Genomic DNA, 27,749 nt, shown 5'->3' with positions numbered 1-27,749 from the left:
TTGGAGTATGACATTCTGAGATGCTGTCAGAATTCTTAAAGTTAAACAAAAATCCTCTTGGTGTTACAAGTGAGAAGACAATAGCAGCCACTACCTGAATAGATAGCTGTCACTTCAGACGACAGCCTGCCTGCTATTCAGACACACTGCTTTGGAGGGAGACGCTATCCTGAGGCTCCAGAGGGCGTTTCTGCTGGCGACCAGATTCCAGCTGCTGGTAGGTGGGAGGCCTCACCTGGTGTGACTGGCCCCTCATCGGCAGAGCATGATTCTGTGTCTGGGGAACAAAGGCTACGTTGTGAACTGACATAGTAGCCCTGTTACGGCATAAGGCTCACATCCATCGTCTATATTAATCCAGAAAACTGCAGTACAAAGCTGTGTCGAATCATATCTTGTAAGGTTTCATGTTCCCATTTTACTCTATGAATATATTTTTTAAAAGCTGTGCCTGAGCTCAGATCAATATATTCTCCGAATTTTTTCACATATAGGCTCTCAATCAAAATTAATTACTTGTATCTTTAAAAAAATAATAATAACTTAGCTCCACACTATAAATAGAAGAGCAAAAAATCTAGCCAGTTCTGAGCCTTCAGAGGGGGAAGAAATCCCCAGGAGCTTGGAAAAACCATCATCTGTGCTTGTGTTAGAGCAGGCGCCATGCTCAGCTGCTGGTTTTCAAAGCGAGAACAGAACCTGCACCTCCGCGGTCAGAGTCGAGCCCCCAGACTTAAAGGGCGGCGTGTGTCTGGAGTCCGTTCCCAGCATTAATAAGCAGCTCTGTCCTTCGCAGGCATCGGATTAGTGCTCCTCTGTGACCCCAGCACACCAGCAACCCCCAGGCGCTGGGCTGATGCTCACCTTTGGGGAAGGAATGCTCTAATCTTGATCCTGTTCTGGTGGCTGCAAGACTCCCCCCATGGTTGTGTGTCCTTGGTCTTTTTCCCTTGTTTGCTTTTGTGGTCTGGGTACACTGATCCTTTCCTGCCTGGGTGAGAGAGCTGCCCGAAGCCTGTGGGGCTCCCTCCCTCGCATCCTCATCTGGGTAACAGGCTTTTTCAAGCCCCAGTCCTTCTTCACAGGTAGGAAGCACATCACAACTCATTAGTAATTTACTGCTACAGTAATTTTTATAATTACTGCCAGGAGGCCTCATTAAATTTGATCTAATGAATAAATATTGTATTTTTCAACGTGATTACCAGAACAGCTTAAGCTGAGTGCCATAAACAATTATTTTCCTCACTACTCAGGATGACGGTGACTATTGATTTTTACTTCACGAAGAATTTACTGTAGTAATACCAATATAAACGGCTTCAGGAATAGGCAATAGCCCCTGTGCCAATTTGCAAGCAAGATACAGCTCCAAAATCAGCCCAAGGCAAAGGCTGCGAGTCAGAAGGAAAGAAAAATCTGTCTAGAATAAAGGTCTCCTGGGGTTTGTGGCCAAGGGGAGGCGAGGCTGGAAGGAGTTGGTGCTGCTCTGGCTTCCCATTGAGCGGAGGTCAAACTTGTGACTCCTGACGCGTGGGTAGCAGTGAGCTCCCAGGATGAACAATCATGCTGGTAATCGATTTTTGCATTTTGTAAAATAGAGTCGCTAAATTCTACTCAGCTACAAATTTCCAAAGAAAACCATGAAAATCAGGCTGTAATAGAGGAGACTCACACGAAACACAAATTATTCATCTGTGTTTCTTCACTTCCACAAAATAACTTGTGCTTTCCTGCTTTTTCTTTTTTTCCCTGTTCTTCTGTGTTTTTTTTTTGGCTTCTAATATTGTATAATGGAATTTCACCTCTTAACTAGTGGGATGGATATTACCCTACATATTCTGTTTTTTATTCCACCTAGTACTCCATCCTCTTCATGTCTAAGCTATTGGTAAACGTGAAGGGATTCCTTGTGATTTTTCTTTCTCTTCCTCTAACCAAAGCAGCAATTTGCTGCCCTGGGTGACCCTCACTTCTTCTGGCTCACTGCTCTCATCAGACCTATCTCTTCTAGCCCAGAGCGGTCATCCTCAAACCCTGGCTGCACATTAGAATCACAGAGGAAATTTTAAAACACACTGCCTAGGCCCTGCACCACAGATTCTGATTTTATTGGTCTGATTTAAGTGGTAGGGCCTAGCTATAACTATTCTTTTTTGAACTCACTAGATGATTCTAATGTGCGGCCAGGGTCTAAAGCCACTACCCTGGAAGGTAAGTAAATAAAGGCAGGAGGTAAGTAAGTGAGATAGGAAACAGAGCTGCAGGCCTGAGATAACCAGAATGCCCTATGGGTAGTCACTAAGGACTGGACTGTCCTCCCCAAATCCATATATTGAAGTCCTAACTCCCAATACCTCAAAATATGACTGTATTTAGAGCTAGGGTCTTTCAAGAGACAATTAAGGTAAAACTGGGTCATATGAGTTTGTTCTAATCCAATGTGACTGGTGTCCTTATTAGAAGAGGAAATTAGGACACAGACAAGCACTAAAGGAAGACCATGTGAAGACACAGGGAGAAGACAGCCAACTGCAAGCCACGGAGAGATGCTTTGGAAGAAAACAACCCTGCCAACACCTCAATCTCAGATTCCTAGTCTCCAGAATTAAGAAAAGACATTTCTGTTGTTTAAACTCCCCAGTTCGTGGTACTTTGTTATGGCAGCCCAAGCAAACTCATATAGTATTCGTCACAGATTGTGGAGCCTCGGGGCTAAAAGCATAGATCCTGAAGGTGACGGAGGTTCTGACACAAGATCTGTCACTTAACATGTGCCTTGATGCTCTGGTGATCCATCGCTGTGTATCAAATTACCTCAAAATCTAGTGGCATAAAACAACTTTGTCACATTCATGGATTCTGTGGGTCAAAAATTTGGACAGGGCAGAATGAGGGCAACTTGTCTCTGTTCTACAATGTCTGGGGCCTCAGCTGAGAGACTGGAAGAATGAGTGACTCAACAGCTTAGAGCCTAGAATCACCTGAAAACTCGTTTTCACACAAGTCTAGTGACTAACGTTAGCTGTTTGATGGGATGTAAGTTGGCACTCTTAGCTAGAAAGCCTACATGTGGCCTCTTCATGGATCCTGGGCTTCCTTACAACACGGGGTTGTGTTCCAAGGGCAAGAACCCACAGGGAGAGAGACAGTAAGAACCTTTTAATACCCAGCCTTGTAAGTCATGCAGCAGCAAAATTTCCACAGCATTCTATCCATCAAGCCAGTCACAAAGGCATCCCAGGTTCAAGGTGAAAGGAAACAGACTCCAAGGCAAGGGGGAATGGCAGTGTTCTGGAAAGGCAGGTGGGATCACAATATTGTTGTGGCCATATTTTGGAAAATGCTATCTGCCATACTTGGACAAGTTTCTTAACCTCTGTTTCCTTATCCTTAAACTAAAGTAATGTAAACTGACTCATTTGGTCGTTGTAAGGATTAAAATGGTGACTTTAGAGCAGAGTGCCTGGCACATAGTAAGTGCTCAGGAAATTGTGGTTGCTTTTAACACCTAGGGCCAATGTGCTTACTCTGGCCATGCCTTGAAGGATGGTGAGGAACTGGGGAAAAGAGGTCAGGAGATCAATGCATAGTGTCTAAAATTAATAAATCAAGAAACATCGGGAAAGAAATGTTATTCGAGACCACGGAGATTATCCCTTGAAAGTTATAAAAAAAAACGTAGTTAAAAGTGCTTACCCACCTGGGGCGGATGGGTGGCTCAGTTGGTTAGAGCTCAATGGGGCTGTTTGTTCGATTCCCACATGGGCCAGCGAGCTGCGCCCTCCGCAACTAGAATGAAGTCAATGAGCTGCCATTCAGCTCCTGGGTGGCCAGATGGCTCATTTGGTTGGAGCGTGGGCTCTCAACCACAAGGTTGCCAGTTTCACTCCTCAACTCCCCCAAGGGATGGTGGGCTGCGCCCCCTGCAACTAACGGCAACTGAACCTAGAGCTGAGCTGCTCCCTCCACAACTAAGATTGAAAGGACAACAACTTGACTTGGAAAAAGTCCTGGAAGTACACACTGTTCCCTGATGAAGTCCTATTCCCCTTACCTACCCACCCCCCCACCCCCCCGCCCCCACCCCCCCACCCCAAAAAAAATATATATATATATAAAGTGCTTACCCCTACAGGGAAGTTTATTCTGTTTTAAACATTGAAAAGCTGTGGTCTGATCAGTTAATTTGTATGTAGCAGTGTATACTCTCTTATACAATGACTAGCCTATGCTTTAAAACACAGCGCTTTGTTACAAACCCAACTTGTCCATTTCTCTGATGGGTTTGAATAAAGTATTCCCTGTCTTAAATGAAAAAAACAGTGCTTGCCCCCTCAGAGTAGGACTGGGGTTCTGGTGAAGTGGGGAGGGCACTGTTTCATTATGAATCCTTCAGAACTCTTTGATTGCTTTAACCAAACGCATGTGTTACTTTAATTTTAAAAAAGAAAAAGAAGGACCCATAAAAAGACATGCCAAAGGTAGCTGTCCCAAACAGATGTAAAGGAATTACTATTACTTCTTATTTTTATAGAGTATTTAAATTGATGTTTCCTAACAGTGAGTTATTATGGCACAATTTAGATGCTAAAAAAAGAATAAAAATTATATGGAGGGTATGATCTTAGCAATGTTAACAATATTTACATTTAACACCCATAAGTAACCCAATTCTTAACTGTGGTTACCTGTGAAAGGCAGGATTATGGATGATTTTAATCATGAAATTCCAATTTTATATGAGTAATCAAAAAATATTTTTAAAACCATCAAAATATACCAAATAAAAATAAAATAAGAATAAATTTTAAAATATAATATAAGCTTATTTCCCACCTCTCTTTGTTTCTCCTCCACAACACTTCAGTCAGCATTTTCAAATGAAACCAACCATTATCTATAGTTATTTTAAGAGCAGGAATTTCTTGTTAATAAGAAGGTATTGAAATGCTCGTATCAAGATGAGTGAAAGTTAGAAGGGTTGTAACATCCTTCAGCATTTGGGAAAGACGGAGGGTCAGAGAGTGACTGTTAAATCCAAAGAATTAGCAAAAGTTCTCAAGGATGTAAGAAAACAGTTCCCTTAAAAATAACAGTAACTTCAAGCAATAAACAATCTGAAAATAAAATTAAGAAAATAATATCAGTTACAATAGCATCAATTAGAATAAAATACTTGAAAATAAATTTAGGGAGATGTAAGACTTGTACACTAGAAACTACAAAACATTGCTGGAAGAAATTAAAGAAGAGCTAAATAAATGGAAAGACATTCCGTGTTCATGGATTGGAAGACTTAATATTATTAATATGGTAATACTCTCCAAATTGAACTACTGATTCAATGCAATCCTTATCAAAATTCCAACTGCCATTTTTTGCAGAAATTGATAAGCTGATCTTAAAACTCATATGGAATTACAAAAGACCACAAATAGTCCAAACAACCTTGAAAAAGAAGAAAGGTGGAAGGATTACACTTCTGAATTTCACAGCTTACCACAAAATTATAGTAATCAAAACAGTATGGTACTGGCACAAGAATAGACATAAAGATCAATGAAATAGAATTGAGAGCCCAGAAACAAACCCATACTTTATAATTAGTTGACTTTCAATAAATGTGCCAAGATCATTTAATGGGGGAAAAAGAGGTTTTTCAACAAGTGGTGCTGGAACAATTGGATATCCCTATGCAAAAGAATGAATTTGAACCCTTACCTCATACCATACGCAAAAAATTAACTCAAAATGAATGTGAGAGCTAAAACTATAAAACTCTTAGAAGAAAACATAGGCATAAATCTTCATCCTGTTAGATCTGGCAATGGATTCTTAGGTATAATACCAAAAACACAAGCAACAAAAGGAAAAATAGATAATTTGGACTCTATTAAAATAAAAACTTTTGTGCATCAAAGAACTCAGTCAAGCAAGTGAAAATACAGTCTGGCAGTCATGCAAACAATTAAAAATAGTGACTATATGACCTAGCAATTTCACTCCTAGATGTATACCTAAGAAAACTGAGATAAAGTGTTCAAACAAAAACTTACAAACAAATGTTCATAGCAGTGCTGTTCACAATAGCCAAAGGCGAAAACAACCAAAATATCTGGATATCAACTGTTAAATGGATAAATTGTGGTACATCCATAAAAAGATATTATTTGGCCATACATGCTACAAGGATGAACCTTGAAAACATTATGTTAAGTGAAAGAAACCAGACACAAAAAGCCACACATTGTATGTTCCCAAATGTCCAGAATAGGCAAATCCATAGAGACAGAAAGCAGATGGGTTGCCAAGGGATGAGTAGGACAGAGAAGAAGGGGAGTGAGTATGTAATGAGTATGAGTACCTGGCTTCTTTTGGGGGTGATGAGCATGTTCTGGAGCTACATAGTAACAGTGGGTGCACAATTTTGTGAATGTACTAGAAGCCACCAAATTGTACTTTTTAAAAAGTTAAAATAGTAAATTTTATGTTATATGAATTTTACTTCAATTTTTTTAATTAAGAAAAAAAGTGAAAAAAAAGATAAACAGCAGACAAAGACTGAGCAAGCTTGATATTGGATTGTTTTCAAAACCCAGTTCTCTGGTAATGCAAACTAAGTTGCAATAGAAACCCTCCCTTACCAGGGGCAGCTCTCCCATTCTCAAGAGTCCCACATCTGGCCTTGCTGAAATCAATTAATAGAGTTCTTGCTGTCTGCCCTCATCATCATGCAGACAGATAAAATTTAGTTAATATCCTTTTCTCCCTCCCCAACACTGAAAAATAAGATAAATAGAATCTATCTCCATAATTTTACTTAGTCATTTAGTTCAGTAGCATCTGTTTATCATGATTTACAAGAATTTGGCTGGCAATGAGAGTTGCAGGAAGCATTTGCATAAAGGAATTTTATTTACATATTTTTCCTCCTTAAGCACTAGGATACTCAAAATGGTCATGTCTTGGAAATTCAGGCAAGCTCCAGTGGTGATTATTACATTTTTAAAAGCAATACTGGATGGTCTCCAAGAAGTGAGAAACATTTACAGCTATTCAATTTAAAAGACAAACTTGAGGATCAGTCTATTAAAGAATGTGTAATCAAATAAAAATAAGAAAAAACTGAAATACTCATTCTTGCTTGATATGGCTCGCCTACTAAGCATGTAAGAAAAGAGAATTCGACTTCCTTAGCCTAAGCTCACAGAACACTCTGTGTGCTTGGGTGTTTGAGTAGGAAAGAAAAACACTTTTCACAGTATCTTTTCTTCTGAAACTTCAAAGCTTAGCTCCATGTTCATATATGTGAATATACTTCATAATTCTTTGTGTAATATTCTTTGTATAATAAAATTAATTATGTTTATCTCTCTCATATCCTATATAGTTCAGTAAAAATAGCATGATAGAAGAAGTATGTAGTACATTCCGTGTTTCCCCGAAAATAAGCCCCATTTAAGATCATCAGCCAGACAGAAACATTTAGTACGTTATGACGATGTTCTAGAAGAAGATGGCATGACTGTATTTGAATAAATGTAGATTGTTGTACATGAAAAAATAAGACATCTCCTGAAAATACACCTTAATGTGTCTTTTGGAGCAAAAATTAATATAAGACCTGATCTTATTTTCAGGGAAAAACAGTAGTAACGCTGCCATTTATTTGAGAAGCAAGAGGAGGGTATATATATATATATATATATATATATATATATATATATATATATATATATATATATATTTGCTTATATTTTTGAAAATCAAAGTATAAGTCATACATTTTTTAAATAACGTTTACCTGTAAAGGAAGAGAAGGGTCAGGGTGGAAGGACAGGGATACATCTAGATTTCTTTAAAAACATTTTATTTTTTGGGCTTGAAGCTGAAAATATGTAACTGTTTCACATCATTACAAAAACAAAATTAAATCCTAATTTTTAAAAAAGCAATCTTTAAAACCAAAAGCAAAATAAAACAAATGAACCTAACAATGTATCAAGTTGGTGACTTAACTATGTAAACAGGAACTGTTTGAAATGATTTTAAAAACAGTATTTTTTACCAACAGTATTTTTTACCAACAGTATTTTTTACCTTATGCTAAGGACCAAAACAAAAAATCTTACAAACTGTTTTCAGTAATAACATTAATATTTTAGTAACAAGTATTATTCTGAAACCATATATATGTATATATAGTAATATTATGAATATACTTATATATTTGCTTATACATAAGCACATTTACATAAGTTGTGTATATATGTATATAATATACAGATAGATAATAGATAGATATGAAAGCAATATGTTTTGAAAACAAAACCCTTCGGAGAAATGGTTGATTCTAGGTTTGGGGCAGAAAATGTATAAGGTGAGCCTGGAATATTTTGTCTTACCAGAAAACAAAGGAAATTATCAAAGACCACTGAGGTCATATCAGAAGGATGCAGGAGACTACATGAAGAGGCTCTCATTGGGCCAAAACTGGGCCTCAAAAAAAAATAATAACTGCAATGGACTGAAACACATCAAATATTTGAAAAATCCAAGCATTCATACAATACTTAAAAAACAACCAACCAACTAACCAACCAAACAAGCAAAAACGTTGGCAGGCACCATTAGAGGATACTAGAGAGCTTAGAGAGCTGAGTTTTTATTCTGAAAACTGGTTTAAAAAAATCAAGTCCTTAATACACCCTTTCTGTACAAACTCTACCTAAGATAATTACATAGTTGATGAGGGAAAGTTTCCAGTTGATTAATGAAGAAGGAAAGAGAATTTACAAGAAATGGTCCTCAGTGGCCACTAACAATACAAAAAGAGAAACAACAGGCTAGAAAGAGCCTTTTGATGTCAGTACACAAAACTATGGATAAAGTATTGTTGCTGCATCTGAACCAGATTAAGCTTCCAGATCTAACAAAGACAGAGGAACATGTTAAATGATACCATGGGGCTGCAAATCGTAAAATGTGGGAAACTCTACAGGAAAAACGACTTTCTAAATTCCCACTAAACTGCAGGAGTGGAAAAAAGGGGGGGAGGCAGAAATCATGTATTATCAGCAGGTACTTTCATCTGACAATGAACACTTCCAGCAAATTCACAGGCTTATATAAAACAATGTTTCTTATTTAGACAGCTACGCACATTTGCAATTTTACAGGTTGAGTTGACCTACAGTGAGCCATGCCTCCCATTTTGGTGACTAGTCAAGGAGGTCACCTAGAATTCTGAGCAGCTTAGGTCTATAGACCAACCCCACTCTCCAAAATCCCAGTCTTCTACCTTCCTCCATCCCTGTAATTAAGCGTTACTTCACTTTCTAGAAATCTGTTTTAACCCAAGATTTAGGCACAATACTAATTATAGCATCACTAATAATAACAAAAGATTGTTAATAATCCAGATACTTTAAGATTTGGAATTAAGTTATGGACCATCCATCTAAACAAACACTGGACAGCCATTTATAATGTTTTGACATTCTTAGTGCTAAAGAAGTTGCACATATAGTATGAATGCTACCATATAAAACAAAACACAAGGGAGATTGGCAAAACCCAAATGTTAGTGAGTTTTAGCCTTAAGTGGTGTCTCCTTTGTTTTTTGCTCTTTCCTACAAACAAGTCTTCCATCACCTGAATATTATCATGGATAAGGGTCTCTACTTGGAACTTGCCAATGTCTCTGCAACCAAGAGTCCATTCCTTGCACATTCCCCAGCAAAGATCTGCAGCTCCCTACTGCCACTCCAAGCTTTAGTCCCTCCTCCATTGTCTCATAGCAACACCTCCTTTGAAGTTCTTGCCCTCCTCTTATGCTTCTCCTTCCCTCACCTTGTAATAGTTAATCTAAGGAGTCTTCCCCTACCCAGGGGACTATAATGCCCTCCAATTAAAAGCCTAAGGTGTTCCCAGCATCTATGCTGGATGATCGATCCAATACCCTGGTTTCCTACTAATCCACTCCCAATCCCTCCTGACCACACAGCTCTTAGCCCCGTCCCAGTCCTGCTTGTCTCCCTGCTCAACAGGGTTTCTGCAGAAGCCATTCAGTCATCTTGCTCCACACCCAAAATGCTCGTTTTCATTGACAGAACCTGAGTTGTTAACAACTCTCTCCTCCACTTTTCTGACTCCTAAGGCAGGCAACATCAATTTTAAAAAACAAAACAGGAATACACCAGTATAGCGCTGCCACTTTAGCTATGTGACATAGGGTATTTTTCTCAACTTCTCTGTATTTACTTCCTCATCATTGAGATATTACCCCATAAATGTGTGGTTAACATTAATATAAAACTTGTTCACCTTTTATTACCTCAGGACTTGCTATCACCTTCCTTTCAGAACCTAATACTCTCCAGCCCCACTCTAAGAACTGAACTCTTACTCGATTCCTCTGGTCTGCAAATAAACCAATTTTCTATCTGACCCTGAGCCATCAGAAGCCTCCTCACTTCTTTCTTCTAAAAATAAAATACAAGAGTTCTGGTCAAGATGGCAGAGTACTGAAACGCTGTGCTCACCTTCTCTCATGATCACATCACAATTACAACTAAACCATAAACAACCATCATTGAGAATCCCCTGAAGTCTTGCTGAAACTAAGCTCTACAACAACTGAAATACAGAAGAAGCCACCTAGACACTGGTAGGAGGGGCAGAGATGAAGAACAGGCTGGTTGCACACCTCCATGTGACCCTTAAAAATCGGGCCGGATGTCACGACTGCAGCGCCCCCTCCAGCCCCACCCCCACCTGCGCTGCCCAAAGGAGCAAGGGGTCCCAGCATCACAAAGGCTCCCAGTCCAGGGTCCAGTGCCTGGGAGAGAAATCACCATAAACGCTGGTTGTGAAAACCAGCAGAGATTGAAATTGAGTGAGACAGAGGGTGTCTGGAGTCCCAAGTGCTTCTCTTAAAGGAACCGCGCATGGACTTACTCATTGATAGAAGCAGCTGGAGAGGTGACAGGGCTATATGGGAGGGGAACAGAGTAGTCTGGCTTCAGTACGATGGCTGGAGGAACAGCTTTCTCCTGGATGGAGGAGCTGGCAGACGCCATTTTTTCTTTGTTGAACCCTCCCCCTCCCAGCGTGCAGACACAGGTGACTGCCATACCTGAGTCTCCACCCAGCTGACTGACATCATTCATTCACCATGCCCTGGTGATTCTGAGACACCGCCCCACCCAACTTTTGGGCACACCCATGCCGATTCCAGTGGCTTTTTGTGTGCAAACCACCTGCCTTGGCTCATGCTGCAGACTTTCTTAGGGTCTCCAAAGGTTCATGGAACCCAAACAAGCAGCATCTGGTTTGAGCATGTCCCATACCTCTGGCTGAGCAGCCCTAGTACCTCTGGCACTAGCAGCAGCTGGCCTTGGTTCTCAGCTGGGCCTCTTAAGGCACCTCCAAGCAGTGTGGGCAGCAGCCATCAGCAGATTGCTTTGTGGGTCCTGCCGGCAGGCCCCAGGTGGGACAGGGGCTGCGACTGAACTTGACCAACAGCGGGTCCCCTCCGAGGTGGCCCTGGGGCTGGCCCACCCAGTAGCCAGCTTCGAAATGAGCAGATGAGGAGCATCAACTTCCAAGGATAACATACCAAGAGGCAGATTGGGCAAGCACCATGCCCTGCTGAGGTAGTTCCTGCTCTGTAGGGTCAGCCCCTGTACCACAACTCCTCCAGTGTAATCACGGCCAGTCCTCACAACCAGTGAGCCTGAGAGTCAATCTCTCCCACTGATGTGCAAACAGCAACCAAGGCTCAACTACAAAAGGAGGGGACACACAACCCACACAAGAGACACACCTGGAGTTTGCAGCTCAGGTGACCAGGAAGAGTGTGCCACTGAGCCCCATAGCACACCTCTAAATAAGGCCATTCTACTAAGACCGGGAGACATAGCAGCCCTAATACATAGAAACAAACACAGGGAGGCACCAAAATGGGGAGACAAAGAAACATGTCCCAAATAAAAGAACAGAACAAAGCTCCATAAAAAGAACTAAACAAAATGGAGACAAGCAAAGTTCCAAACACTGTGTATAAGGATGCTCAATGATCTCCGGGAGAACTTCAACAAAGAGATAGGAAACATAAAAATGGAGATAGAAAACATGAAAAAGAACCAGTCAGAAATAAAGAATACAATAATGGAAATGAAGAATACATTACAAGAAATCAACAGTAGTTTAAATGAAGCTGAGGATCAAATCAGCAATTTAGAAGATAAGGTAGCCGAAAACACCCATCAAAACAGCAAAAATAACCCCCAAAATTGAAGCGAGTTTAAGGGGCCTCTGGGACAACATCAAGCATACCAACATTCACATCCTAGGGGTACCAGAAAGAGAGGAGAGCAAGGAATTGAAAACTTATTTGAAGAAATAACGATGGAAAACTTCCCAAATGTGGTGAAGGAAATAGACATACAAGCCCAGGAAGTGCAGAGTCCCAAACAAGACTAACCCAAAGAGGCCCATACTAAGACACATCATTATTAAAATGTCAAAGGTTAAAGACAAAGAGAGAATCTTAAAAGCAACAAGAGAAAAACAGTTAGTTACCTGCAAGAGAGCTCCTATAAAACTGTCAGCTGATTTCTCAACAGAAACTTTGCAGGCCAGAGGGATTGGCACAAAATATTCAAAGTGATGAAAAGTAAGGACCTACAACCAAGATAACTCTACCTAGCAAAGCTATCATTTAGAATCAAAGGACAGATAAGGAGCTTCCCAGATAAGAAAAAGCTAAAGGAGTTCGTCATCACCAAACCAGTATTACAAGGAATCTTAGAGGGATTTAAGATGGAAAAAAAAACTCAAAACTTTGAATAAAATGGCAATAACTACATACCTATCAACAATTACTTTCAATGTAAATGAATTAAATCTGCCAATCAAAAGATAGCAGGGCTGAATGAGTAAGAAGACCCTTACATACTCGTATGCTGCCTACAGATTAAAAGACACACACAGACTGAAAGTAAAGAGATGGGAAAAGATACTTCATGAAAATGGAAACAAACAAAACTCTGGGGTAGCAATACTTCTACCAGACAAAGTAGACTTTAAAACAAAATATAACAAGAGACAAAGAAGGACCTACTAATCCCACTTCTGGGTATTTATCTGAAGAAACCTAAAATGCTACTTCGAGGGGACGTGCTCATCCATATGTTCATTGCAGCATTATTTACAATAGCCAAAATATGAAGTTAACCTGTATCCCTGAATGGATGAATGGATAAAGAAGTGATACACACGTACAATGGAATATTACTCAGCTGCTAAAAAACGAAATGAATGGACCTAGAGGGTATTGTGGTGAGTGTAGTAAGTCAGACAGGGAAAGACAAATGTCATGATTTCATTTACAAGTGGAAACTAAAGAACAAAATAAACAAAAAATGAGGCATGGCCGGATAGCTGTTGGTTAAGAGCGCGAGCTCTCAACAAGGTTTCCGGTTCAATTCCCACATGGAATGGTGGGCTGCGTACCCTGCAACTAAGATTGAAAACAGTGACTAGACTTGGAGCTGAGCTGCGCCCTCCACAACTAGATTGAAGGACGACTTGACTTGGAGCTGATGGGCCCTGGAAAAACACTGTTCCCCAATATTCCCCAATAAAACATAACAACAAAAACAAAAAGAAATGGATATTTCTTTTAAAAAACGAAACAAACTCATACAAAGAACATTTTGATGGTTTGCAGACAGGAGGGAGAGGGTGAAAAAGGTGAAGGAATTAAGAAATACAAATTGGTAGTTATAAAATAGTCATGGTGATGTAAAAAGTAAAGCATAGGGAATACAATCAATAATATGGTAATAACTGTATATAGTGCCAGGTGGGCACTGTTGAATATAACTGTGATGTACACCTGAAACTGATATAATATTGTATGTTAGCTATATTTCAATAAAAATAGTTATAAAACACTTTTGAGGCAAAAAATGAAACAAACTCCCCCTGTCGCCCCCTCTACTACCTTTACCCATCTTCATTATGAAATTACTCAAGTCCATTATAGTTTGTTTCATTTCTGAACCCTTTACTAGTGGAAATAAAGGTGGATACCATCTTAACCTCGGATAATCCAGGTTGGAGACAGATACAAAGGCAATTCCTGGAGCGTGACTGCTGTTACGCTTTCTTGTGTCTGTCCAAACTAGAGTCATCTCAGCTCTAAGGATGCTGTGTAGAGCTTTGCAGCGGGGTGTATGGGAGAAAGCCTGGGGCCCCCGCAGGCAAGGCTGGGACGGAGCAAGAGATATAAGGTTTCCTTGTCAGATGGGAGTCATTACAAAACCCATGGGACCCTCAATGCTATAAAATGCTTGGTAATGAGAAAATGCCAATTACTTTCCCTCTCTTCATTCCTACTGAGGTTATTTGTAGGTTTTTGTCTTAGTTTCTCAACTAGATTGTAAATCCTTAAGAATATGGCATCGGGAACCAACTGCTACTAGTCAAACACAGCAAAGGGCCTTTTTTCTCAGGTTCCGTCAGTGAGAACAGGGGTCATCTTGGGTGTGGAGCAAGCTGGCTGAATGGCTTCTGCAGATTGAGCATTAAAGGTTTTTGAAAAAGCAGTTTCAATTTTTAGGGAAAACCACTATTAATTCCACTTCATAATAGTAAGACATGGTAACACCACAATGTTCCAAACAACCAATTTTGAAGAACTCCAAAAATTTAAGCTTCCCAATTTCATACCTAAAAGTGTTGAATTGTAATCTGGGACCTTAAAATTCCAAGTTTATGGGGGGAAAAAACAAAAAAAAAAAAAAAAAAAAAAAAAAAATCCAGTACCCATTTATATCGTATCTATGGAGTATGTTGCAAAACTTCATTTAGCTTGGTCTTCTCCCCAGGTGAGTTTATGTGTGGTAAACATGGTTTCTCAGATAAGTCTATAGAGTAGGAGTCAGCAAATTTTGTGTAAAGTACCAGATTGTGGTATTTGAGGCTTTGTGGGCCATACTGTCATTTACTATCCTCTAAAAATGTGTAAAAAAAAACCATATGTAGTTCATGTGCCATGTGAATAGAGGCTGCAGCAGGATCTGGCCACAGGCTGTAGTTTCCTAACTTGGTCTAAACAATTGGGAGCTTTCAAACCATGCCTTTTTTGTATTTTTGATTCTCAGTCCTGGAACAGACTTCAAAGCAGTGTGCCTTTAATAAATATTTCAATGATTGCTAAAAGCAAGGCAGGTATTGTGAAATTGCTCACAGTTCTTGGGTTGGGAAATGGTAAAGGAAAACAACAGTGTAAACCTTCATGAGCACATATTATTTTCTATCTGGCGATGCAGCTGTCTTGGTTGATTCTCTGATCACAGCTATTAGTCACAAGACCAAGGTTGGCCCTGTTCAAAAGAGCTGGCTCTCGACCTTCAGAAACTTAAACCAAAAGGGAGTCTAGAAAGGGCAGAAAGGGTCTGTTGTTTAAATATTAGAATTCAGTGCAGTAAGATTGAGCACTAAACATATAGAAGAGCAGACAAGCTAGAATAAAATGTTTTATTATTAAAATAAAAACTTTGTATAAAAGCATTACAGAACAAAAGCTCTATATACAATTATTGATTCAAGGTCCAATCATGCACCAGAATGGGCACAGCAACAGGCTGCACATGCAAAGCAAAACGGACACTTAAGATTTCATCTCTACTAAACGATTTAATGCAAAAAACAGGGGAGGGCGATATGGATGACACATGCAATCTGCCCAGAAACTAAACCGGCAGCGATGTCAAGTTAACAAACTGGAAAGTCACCCATCTCCAAAAAGGCACTTCTCATTGTTCTAAAAGTGCTTAAAACCTGAACATGAACCCTGTGGCTAGCTTATAAGTTCTTCAAGAAAGCAAACGCTGCAAAGGACTGTAGACTAGTATTAGTATCAATTCTCCAAGCAAAAACAATCAAGAATTTATTTGAAATACCTTACATTTATGAACTGAAATAAATTTGGCAAACTACCATTATGCCATAGATTCCAATCAGCCTCATCATCCTAATTCCCTAGATGTCTTTTCTGCAATGACTTCTAGCACTGCCCGCAAACTTCTGGGTCAGGACTGAGAGCCTGATGCACCATCCAATCTCATGGGGGTAGACAGTAGCAACCAAGTCTCAGCTCTGACAACTTGTGTAATAGCACAAAATACGGAATATTCTCATGAGAGGCATCCAAAGTAACATATTCCACTTTCCAACAATCGCCTCATTTTTCCACATGGTTTTAAGAACTTTGTGCCTTGATTCTGTTAAAAATGTCAACTAGTACAAAACGCTGAATAATACAATACCCATTGTTTTTGTGTCAACAACTTTGACAGCTGGTCTCTAGAATTCAAAAGATGTAGTTAGTTAACACTATTACTGTGTTTCTAAGTGCTTGGTTTTATAGGTGAATTCCAAGGCTATCTGAACACCAATTAAATCAAACATGCTTTCATAAAACCGTCATTTAAAAAGAATTCAAAAACTAAAAGAAAAAGGGGGGTGGTGGTGTGGGGTGAGGGATGGAGGAAAGCAAAGGAGAAATAGCAGGGCAAAGCATGGCTAGCAATATGCTCCACGATGCTCGGAAACACCTTTCTAATGAGATAAACTTGATTTGATTTGAGTTTCCTATGAAACAGACTGGCCATCAAAATTCTTAACTCGGGTTTCAACCACATGACAAAATTGGAAAGTTTAACAAGGAAGATTGGTGCAGTGGAAGGCAGGCAGTGGATCTTCTAAATGTTATGCTTGCATTTCAAATTCCTGTTTCAGACTGAAAAGAGAAAAAGGGAACATGTCAGGATATTGTTTTCAAATTAAGAATTCTCTTTTGAAAGCCTAACCATTCTCTTAAAAATGTTTTTACTGAGTCATAACATACATGTATAACATAACATCTTATGTATACGACTTGAATTTTACAGGCGCGCACACACGGGTCACCACCACCCAAATGAAGATGTAAAGTTTCCCAGAGACGCTGACTGTGCTCCTTTCCAACACTACCCACGCCCCCCGACCCAGAGAGAACCACAACTCTGACTTCTTTCCTCATTTTATTAAGACACACAAATGAAGGTAAGATTTGGGTGTGGAAGAGAGAAAAACCAACCCTTACCTTTTCAAGTAAGCATGAACATTCCCAAAGCCCTGGTATTTGGCCAGGTACACAAGGACCCCCGTTGCACACCGCCCATCTCGCTGCCGACAGAAGCTACAATTGCAGATTCCTCGACAAGGTGGACAATGCCAGTTCTGCAGAATTGTGAAAAGGCACAATTAAATCAAACCTATTTCCCCTTATCTAGTTGACTCTATTTAATCTCTAAGGTAAGTATCATTAATTGCACTTGAATCTTTATATTTCTTTTTATTTAAAAAACAAATCTGAACAGTTAAAATCCATTAGTCATGCCTAAGATTCCCTTGGGAAATCGAGCACAGTAAGTCACACAGCAACTGCCAGGGGTGAATGGAGAGTCCAATTCCCCCGATCAGTGGGTCCTGAGCACTCTGAAGGGGCTCACACCAATCTGGCACCAGCAGCAGGAACTCATCTGCCTCCCGTGAAACGCATGCCCACAACACTAAGGGGTCAGCTCTTCTGCTGATGCCATTCTGGCCCCGTCAGCTCATGGCGGACCTCCGAGCGTGCCGACCACCCCTTCAAGGCACTTACTGGATCCAGCAGAGCGTCCTTGACCTCTTCGCCGTAACGGTTTCGCAGGCAGGGACCGCAGAACTGGCCTCGAACACCCCAGCACTCTGGGTTTCTGCAGTTTGTTTTGGTATCAATAGTTTTCTGGCGGCACTGATGACAAGTAGATCCCTACAAATAATAAGCAAGTAATAAGGAGGGAAAAAAACCACTGCTCTTTGTAGAGAAAAACGGCATATTTCAAGAAATGTCCTTCTTGTTGAGTAGTCTGACATTTTGAATCTCATTTTGCATCTACATACGCATGTATATGCCAGGGCATGAAAAGTACCTTAAGCAGGGTGATTTCATTCACCTGGCAGACTCAATAATTAATACTATCAAAACTACTTTTCCTTAAAAGATCTTATCGTGCAAAAAACAAATCCTGCCCCAAACCCATTTATCTTGAGCACACCACCAAACCCCCAGTACCTCTCTATGTAGACGCACATAATAGATACACAGTAAATATGCTCAATGAATCAAGTTAAAAATTAGAAGATTTAATGCTGCTGAAGGCTTAAGAGGGCCAAATCCCAAGGATGCTGCAAAATTCTCTTATGTGAGAAAAACACATAGGCACACATCTCATAAGCTAAGATCCTTAGAACATTAGCAGAACTCTAAGGATAGAAACTGTTCTTCCTCCCCCACAGACGTTTACATTCTCAGACAGAATGTGGAGGCTTTTACCAATGAACGACTGTATATCTTCTCTCGGGAATTGCAGCAGATGTTCTCCAACTCATCCTCTGTGATTTCTTCCACTGGGCGAATGACATGCGGAAGGGTCATGGATCCCGGGCGACGACCTCTGGGTGTGTCATCTTCCTGCACAACAAGCATGAACAGTGTTCTTACTGGCTCTCCCAGTTCTGAATCTCAGACACTTGATTTATAATTTCTTCACAGAGAATTCAGCCTGGAAATCTTAAGGCTTATGGAGAGGAAGAAAGTCGTAAGTTTACTAAGGATAACAGGACAACATCATTGAAATGATTCCTACAACTAAGAAAAGCTGAAAAAACCTTTGACTCACTTACTAACACAAACCATCAAATAAGTTTGTGGGACATTACCAATCCTGAATGGTCAGAGAAGAATGTTTAACACGAATCATTTGGTGTTGAGGCTGTGTGTACCTGTGCTGTGTATACACTAGGCCTACCGAAGATGAAAAACAGAAGAGCCAGCACAAATGTGAGAACTCACGTTCATGTAGCCGTCCACAGCCTTCCTCTTTCTCACCAACATGTACTTATCCTCCTCTTCCTCCTCCTCCTCTGTGGGTAGAGCACTAAGGGACCCAAGGATCCGGGACCTTGACCTGGTAAGAGGACGAGCTCTCCGGTCGGGGTTTCTCCTGGAAGTAACACCTGGGAAGGTACGCCTTCGGGGTGTCTTTGACTGCTAAACAAAACACATATGGCAGAACCCATTTATTCCAGAACGAAGAGAAGTGGCACCTTCTCTTTATGTGCTTTTGTTTAAGTAAAGAGAGAGCTCCATTTCCTAATTTTCTTTGTCCTTTCTATAATGCACGGAAAATGAGGCCCCAAAAAACGATACAGCCATTGTAATTTTGCTTGTGTAACACCAAGCCCAGTTTCTCTCAAACTGAGAGACGATCTACTTATTCACCCACATAATAAAGATGTAAGAACGAATCTCCTTTTCCAAAAACACCTTTTCTGCTATGATATCTCTTAAGTCCTGACACATATTCACTGTTCCTACACTGCACAAGAGAGAATGTTTATATATGGTTTTCCTTCTTCCACTCCTTGCTTGCTTCTTCCTTTTCTCCTCAGGGACAGGTGGGGAAAAGCAAGTCTTTTATTTTTTTGTACCACAGCAGACACACCAGATTCCCGAGTTGCACCAGATTAGCTCCTTAGAATATAATCACATATATTAGGCCATGACTCATCATTTTTTCCTTCTCAGATGTTAAAAACATCTATTACATATATGTATCTACCATGCAGGAGGAATGTGCTAAAGCTGGGACACAGGAAAGAAATTTCAATCTTTATTCCCTGCCCTTGAGAGGCTTAGTCTAGTTGGGAAGGAGAGAAATAAACAATCAAGAGGGATTTCATGGCACGGGGAGGCCACACCTGCTCCAGGATGCAAGGAAGAACTCTCACAGATCTACCAGGTTTCCTCTATTTCCTCTCGGTCTAGAGGACCACACAAAATAAGAAACTGGATTTCCAAATATCCCAACACCTTAGATACACCCCAAATACTACTGAACAAACAAGGATTGGCACTCACTGAACTGGGGCCTGGAAGGCAACGCCGTCCTGGGAATGAGCCAGGGAAGCTTTCTAATTCCGACATTAGTTTTGCAAGCTAAAAAGGAAGGAAATTAAACAGAAATTATTGGTTTATAGTAACTGCTGAAAATGAGCAACTTCTGGAAATTACTGTAGCACATCTCAGAGTTTCTGATTTTCCCTACACGTTTACCAAGACTTTCATAGATTAAAAAGAAGAAAAGTTAGTTCAGAGAAAGAAACACATTTTAAGGCACTTATTATAAAGACTTCACAGCTACACTAAAAATAATTCTTGACGCAGATAAGCAACAAGTGGCTAGGAGAAAAAGCCGGGAAGAGTTAGCTCTAAGTTAGTTCTTTGAATAACTAGAACTAGTTAGTTCTAGTTATTCAAAGTCAGATACCTACCATTGCTTTGTTTTGCTTTATATTCAAAGCCCTTTTCTCCAAAAACTTCATGCCGTTTTCATCTTCTGAATCAGAACTGGAATCATTCACAGAATTCTCTGAAGGTTTGGAGGGTGCTGGTCTTTTGTTGGCTGCCCCACTGGTATTTCGAGTTGGGAACTTCATGGCCACCCGGAGAGGTCCGGCCCGCCGGCATTGACTGCGGGTCCTACAGCCTGCGTGGTCTGACTGCAGCCTCTAGTTAATCAGAACAGTTATTCATTAATGACTTGCTGACTGTCAAACAGGCTGCATCAGTATGACTACAAAATCCCTTCTGAACAAAAGACACTTGCATCAAATAAATTTTAACTGACCACTTTAACTGTCAATTTTAATGGACAGCTCTGGGTAACAAACTCAGGGATTACAAATAAATACAACAATCTGAGTGCAGTTTAACTCAGGGAGCCCTTCTGGAGCACACTGTTCTAAATTATCTTCACAACCCCTCGGCCAGTGGTTCTGAGACCCCCGTCTTTTTAAATGCGAAAATACCAGCTCCCTTTTTTTAAAAAAATAGATCTTTATGTATTCTTTTAAAAGAATTCCTACAGTAATAAATATGTGTGCTCTCATAAACATGGTTTCAATGCTTATGGCAATATTAAAATATATTCAAGATGCCTCAATGCTTTAATTTACTTTTTTAAAAAATTGTGGTAAAATATACAAAAAATTTACCATTTTAATCATTTTAAGTGTACAGTTCACTGGCATTAAATACATTCATTTAATTCATATTGTGCAACTATTACCACCATCCATCTCCAGAATGTTTTCATCTTCTATACTCAGTTACTCAAACAGAAACTATACTCATTAAACAGTAACTCCCCACCCCCCTCCACCAGGGCCCTGGCAACCACCATTCTACTTTCTGTTTCTATGAATCTGACTACTCTAGGTATCGCTCTAATTCCCTATTTATTAGACTAAACTTTTTTTTAAAATCGTATTTCAAAGTAATATAGGTTTCCATGATTAAATATGTATTAAAATTAGCCAGTGGGGTAATACAAATCAGAATCACAAGATACCACTTCATACCCACTGGTAGAGCTAAATCAATAACAAGTATGGCAAAGATGTGGAGAAACTGGAACCTATAAACGTTGCTGGTTGGAATGTAAAACGATGCAGCCACTTTGGAAAACAGTTCCTCAAAAGGTTAAATAAACAAAGAGTTACTAAATGCCCCAGCAATTCCACTCCTAGGTATATACTCAAAAGTGTACGTCCATACAAAAACTTGTACACGAATGTTCACAGCAGTGTTATTCCTAACAGCCAGGAGGTACAAGCAACCCAAACACCCGTCTTCTGATGAGTGGGTAAGCTAAACATGGCATATTCACACGCTGGAGTATTACTCAGCAGTAGAAAGTGATGAAGTACTAGCAGCTGCCATAACGTGGAAAACCCTGAAAACATTGTGTTAAGTGAAAGAAGCCAATCACAAAAGACCACATATTGTATGGTTCCATTGATAAGAAATAGCCAGAATAGATAAATCTATAACAATAGAAAATAGATTGGTGGTTGCCAGGAACTGAGGATGCTGGGAAAGAATGCAAAGTGACTGTTAATGGGTACAGGGTTTCTTTTTGGGGTGATAGAAATATTCTAAAATTGATTGTGGTGATGGTTGAGAAAAATTAAACAGAAACAAGAAAAAAACATCACCCATAAAGTGCCTGCAAGGGAAGACCCACTTCTAAATTGCAAAATTTCTAAAATCCCCACAGCTTTTGCTACTCTTCATGTACTTTTAATGTGCATGGGCTGAGAGACTATAAAATGACAAAAAACTTTTATGAGTTCTTAAGATTTTTAATCGATTGGCATTTTATTAATCGCAAAAATCAGCATCTACAAAGATTTGAAAAAATGCCCAGAAGTGATTCATGCTGTAGACAATGTGTGGGTCATACCCAGATTTGCAGACCACCCCTTGCAATATCTCCAATATGCACTGATTTAGACAAACATCACTTATTAAAAGGAAAGAGTATATTACCATGAAGTTAGATGGTGATAAAACACTCCTTGGTCAGGCACTCTCACTTATGCCAGTGTCACTGAAGTGTGGCCCAAGCAGTAGACCCATGTCAGACCACAATAAGCTGGAGAGCCCACACCAGACTGTAAATCAACACACTGCTTCCTTTGTCAAGAACATTTTGCTAATAAGAAAACGTCTGCAGAACTAAACAATATGCTCAGGGAGAGTGGGACCCAGGTGCCTCAGCAGCAGCAGTGGCCTGAGCAGGAGGACAGAGGTTAAAAAGGCAGTTTGCACAGGAAAAGCAGACCAGGGAGCAAAAGTGGAAGCAGGAAGGGCCCTAATTGCCATTATCTGCACTCAAGCTCCTGCACATGAGTTATCACAGGTTTTCCAGATGCACAGATCCATGATGGGAACAACATTTACCAAAGGCCTGCTCTATACCAGGCACTGGGCTGGGTACCTAAACTTAAATGCGAATATAGCTAATCTGGAGGAACACGTCCTTCCTAGATTTCTGTGTCAATGGAAATCTGGAGGTTGGGTGATTTTATATTACCAGTTTCCAAGATTTTCAGAGCCTACGAAATGTTAGGTTTTACAAGTAAGACTATATTAGTAAAAACTGCTTTAAGACACGAAGAAAATATTCTTAAATTTTAAAAAGATCAATAAATTCTGGCATGACTAAAATGAAAATTACAGGGAAAAAACTTTTTCAAAGCAAGTATGTCATGCCTTGAAATGTACCTTACTTCTTGATATTGGTGAAATTCTCAAACTCACCATTCCATCTTGTATCTCACTCTCTGAGAAACCGCAAAAGGATTCATCGTCAGAGTCAGCATGAAAAATACTGGCCAGTTCGTTAGTGATATCTGGCCTTGGTTTCTGTAAAAATCCACAACGGTCTAACACATCTTGCACCTCACTTTCTGAAAAGCCGCAGAAAGATTCATTATCAGAGTCCTCATAAAAAACATTTGCCAGTTCTTCACTGATATCTGACCTGAATTTAGGTTTCTGTAAAATAAATAAATAAATGTGGTTGTGCATTTCTTTCCCCCTTTTCAAGAACCAATTTTCCATAAACCGTGCAGCGAGCAAATCACATTTACAAGTGCACTACAAGAGAATAGCTTTTGTTACAAAGAAAAATGGTTCAGAGGTTTACAAATGATTTCTGAGTTGTTATGGCAAATCATCAAGCATGTTAGGTTAGGCGACATTTCAAAGGATAGAATAAGTAGCTAATCTGCCTCCAACAATTACTACCTAGAACCACAGCAAAAAGTGAAATGAAATTACAGTGCATACTGTATTTTCTTAACGGCTGTATAGAAATGTAGGCAAAAAGCAAGCAGTTTTAATCATGCACAAAGCATTTGGGGCATTTTGAGCTCTGCAGACTCAATGCTGTTTATTCTCAGGCAGCACTTACCGTGTTTGCAAAATTATCAGAAGCAAAGCTGTCACAACTGTCATCAGAGGATAACGAGGTTTCCATGGAAATCAACTTCATATATCTGAATTTCTCAAAGTTCTTCTTTACTCTGCGATCCTTTTGCTGCAAATGGAAATGGCAATCCTATTAAGTGGGATGCTCACTACAGTTTCTAACTAAAGACATGATTTTTGAGTTTAGTAGGTTCAAACAGCACAGAGTAGATATGTCCATTTCTTATGCCCCATACAGAAAAAGGAGGATTTACAATTGCGCAGAATATTTTTCAAAACTAGGTAAAATCCTAAAAAGGGATCGGATCCTTTGTAAAGAAAATTGCAATGACATTTATTAATTTATTCAAACATCTGTAGAGTTACCCCTCTAACCCACCTGAAATGGCCCCAATCTCAGCATTATACTGAGCTACTAAGGAACTTAATGCCAAACTACTAAACTCTGCCCTTAAAAAAAATTAGACTATACTTCTAAACGGAAATTTCAAAAGTACAAAATGGTGGAGTGATTCCTCTCCTTCAGCCAAAATCAAGCTAATGAGGTCTTTTTATGTTAAGCTTTGGGCTATGTACTGTGATGCTAATTTGCCAAACTACAAAAACTGGGCAGCACCTCTACTTCAAGATGGCAGGCTTTCAAACAGGCCTTGTTCCAACCAGGAGGGGTACAGTGATTTCTGCACAAGTCCTTAAAAATCAAATATATCAACCCAGTGAACAAATGTACTAGGAGCCAAGTTAAAGGTTCAATAGCACTCTAAACCCAGGTAGAATGCCTGATTCCACTTCAGCACTATTAGCCTGGCCTGACATTCAGCTCTTTCTGCAGACCCCTGCTATACACATCTTAAGTTTTTAGAAGTCCTTTCAAATTACTTGCAGATATGAAAATACTTCATTCATAAACACTTAACAGCCTGGCACTGCTCATCAGAAAATGCAACTGGCATCTAGCTCATGTAAAAAAAGATAGCAGTTTCTGGCATATAACATTTACTGAGATTTCTTAAAGGTTTGATTAATCCCTTTTTTTTTTCTTAAATATGGCCATGAAATAAAAATAACTCCTTACAGGAGTGGCCGGTTAGCTCAGTTGGTTAGAGAGCAGTGCTCTTAACGAGGTTGCCGGTTGGATTGCTGCATGGGCCACTGTGAGCTGCGCCCTCCACAACTAGATTGAAACTACTATTTGACTTGGAGATGGGTCCTGGAAAAAACACCCTTAAAAAAAAAAAGACCCCTTACACTAAAAACTTTGAAAGAGCAAGGTGTGCTATGGGTTCCATCAAATATCAAGATGTGAGGTTTCTGGTGAACAGAACACTCTTGACCTTTCTTCTATAACCTAAAATTATTCATTTCATTTCAGTCTTTTGCAAATAAAATTATTTTCATGATGATAGTACCCAACCATCCTATGCTCCTAAGTAGACTTCACTCAATCATCTTAGGAAGTTTTTGTCCTTTTAGAAAGGCAAGAAAATGTGATAATAGGTAGAGGTACTATTAAAAGAGATATCAGAAACCCTCTTTTTTTCAGTTGAGGAAATTCAATGCTCCGTGGCGGTGAAATTGATTGCCCCAAATCATAGGGCTGTAAGAACTCAAGTCTGCAATCTCCTAAAACAGCAGTATTCTTGCATTACCGCAGGAATTATCACCATTTACTCACCAATCTATCTGCAAGCAGTCAGAGGCCCAAGATGGTCTCAAGGGAGGCATTTTATTGGAAGCTGTCAAGGAAATCTATGCAGGGCTTTTAACCAGTCAGCACATTCCAAGAGTTAAATTACCAGATATATGTATGTTTGGAATAAAAGACACGTAAGAAGCATGGCAAATGGTCATGGTTGAGATGAACTTTTTTGGCAGGCAGGCAAAAACTAATACCACTTAGTAGGTGCTTTTTGTGCCAGGCACTAAGTATGCTCTCACATGATTAATTTCTTGTCTACTTAACAAATGGGGAAACTGAGGTTCAGAAAGGTAAAATGGATTACTCGTCACTCGATGGTCCACACTTGAACCTAGGCATGTCAGATTCCAAGCCCAGTTACACAAGGCTTTCATCCCGAAAGCCAAAGCCTAGTTTGTCTCTGAAACCACGCCCTCAACGCGCCCCCTCCCCCTCAGAACTCCGGCCACCCCCTGGGCGTGCCTTACCCCTGATATTTCAGGCCTGTCAAGCTCTTCCTTTTCACCCAACCCCCACCTTCTAACTTCTGGGGCAGACCCTCTGTTCCAGTTTCCGTTAGAGCAAAAAGTAACGTTCTATTCAGGCAACGTACTGCAGCAGGAGACGGGTGGGGAGTGGGAGGCGGGGAGGGGAAGGAGTAGGGGAAAAAGCAAACGGCCCGGAACACTTTGGACCACTGAGTCCTTCAATTGCACTTAATCACCGCCTGAGACTAGACACCTCCGCCCATGCGTGCAACCCAAATTCTAAAGAGACGGTTTGCAAGACCTCTAAACTTCAACCCACCGACCTTCAGCGGTTGAAGAAGCACTGGTGGGGCAAAAGCAGGAGGAAAGCGCGCCCAAGTTCCGCTCCAATGCATACGGGTGGAGGCGCCCACCCGCCTGGGACTAAACACAGGAAATGGCTGGGGGGCTGCAGGGCAAAATCTCATTGAGCCGGGAGGGCGGCGCTCCTCCGGGTTCCAGTGACCGGGCTTGGGAGGACGGCCGCAGTGGGGGGCCTGCGGACACAATGGGGAGACCAGCCAACCCCGGCCGCTGTCCAGCGCCGGGTGCACGTGCACCTCAGGCACACGTGGCCTTGGACTACCCAGTGCTGCCAACCATTCTGCAAACCGCTCAAATCTCTGAACCGACCGCGCGTCGGTGCACACACCCGGGGGGACGGCTCCAGGTCCCGATTCGCCCCAAATGCATAAAACCTGGGGTTTGCCTAAACGGGCGCCGCCCTAGAGGGCCACCAGTTGATAAGCAGCACACCCCTGGCGGAGTTGGGGGGAGTCAGCCCGCGCCCAGCACCCACCGCGCCCGTCCCTCAGGTTAGCCCCAACCAGCCCTCACCGGCACGCGGCGAGCGTCCATGCTGACGGCGGGAGCCGAGGCCCTCGCTTGGAAAGGTTAGAGCCGAACAGCCACGCGCGCGCCGCGGTCCCACAGAGCAGCAGGAGCCGGAGCCCAGGCCTCGAGGCGGGCGGGCGGAGCGCGCAGACCAGGGCCCCGAGGGGCGGGGCTTTGGCCGGCTTTCCCGCGGTGGGGCGAGGTCCTGCAAGCTGTGGTAACGGTCCTCCCGTGCGCCAGACCCGTGCAGCTCCGGAAAAAAAAGAGACTCCCAAAATGTTCTGAACTCAACTGACAGCCCTGGCGTCCCCCAAAATCTGCCTTGGAAAAGTGGTCCTTTGGGGGCTTCAGGACTTCTCTCTTTACGTTGCTGCACGGTCCTGAACGAATGGCGCGAAAGTGGTTCGTATTGCCCCGGGGTTAGCAAGCTGATTTGCATGAATTCCGGGGCTGGGAGGAGAAATGTAGAGATAGGAGTTATGGAGAGCTGCGCGAGTCCTGCGAGTCTTGGCACTTAGCACCTTCACTGCGACGTGCGGTTTACATTATCAAAAATAAAAATCGAAGAATCAAGCACGAACTCCACCCTTTATTAGCCCAGTCACTGTCCCAGGGTATCTCGGGGTGTAACACTTCTTATCTGGCAGCCACGCTATTATCTAAAGCAGTAAAATGCGTTAAATCCTGTTTTGTTTTGTTTGTTTTTTACCAGAAAGCACGGAAACCGCGTTGTTTTACCTAAGACTTGAGGTTTTTAAATGAGAAAAAA

The 27,749-nt window shown here is 41.0% G+C and overlaps 1 protein-coding gene across 3 annotated transcripts; it reads right to left on the bottom strand.

Annotated features, from left to right (window-relative positions):
- Positions 1-15,538: 15,538 nt before the first annotated feature.
- CDCA7 (cell division cycle associated 7) lies at positions 15,539-27,158 on the bottom strand. 3 transcript variants are annotated; one of them, XM_019727458.3, is made up of 10 exons: positions 26,984-27,158; positions 23,925-24,050; positions 23,270-23,506; positions 20,437-20,673; positions 20,024-20,101; positions 18,956-19,153; positions 18,437-18,574; positions 17,723-17,872; positions 17,162-17,298; positions 15,539-16,816 (listed from the first exon to the last, which is right to left on the bottom strand). In XM_019727458.3, the coding sequence occupies exons 1-10, from the start codon at positions 27,002-27,004 to the stop codon at positions 16,786-16,788; spliced, it is 1,353 nt and encodes a 450-aa protein (XP_019583017.2). In that variant the 5' UTR covers positions 27,005-27,158; the 3' UTR covers positions 15,539-16,785. The 3 variants fall into 3 exon arrangements, with proteins under 3 accessions (XP_019583017.2, XP_088650333.1, XP_019583020.2); XM_088794207.1 differs by lacking the exon at positions 26,984-27,158 and adding an exon at positions 25,617-26,030; XM_019727461.3 differs by lacking the exon at positions 23,270-23,506 and having other exon boundaries at positions 26,984-27,147.
- Between the last annotated feature and the right edge of the window lie 591 nt (positions 27,159-27,749).

Source organism: Rhinolophus sinicus, chromosome 17, assembly GCF_057876585.1.
Source record: "Rhinolophus sinicus isolate RSI-liver-muscle chromosome 17, RSI-T2T, whole genome shotgun sequence".
Lineage (NCBI taxonomy): Eukaryota > Metazoa > Chordata > Mammalia > Chiroptera > Rhinolophidae > Rhinolophus > Rhinolophus sinicus.
The sequence above is the reverse complement of the archived record's forward strand: the minus strand, read 5'-3'. Positions and strand labels throughout refer to the sequence as shown.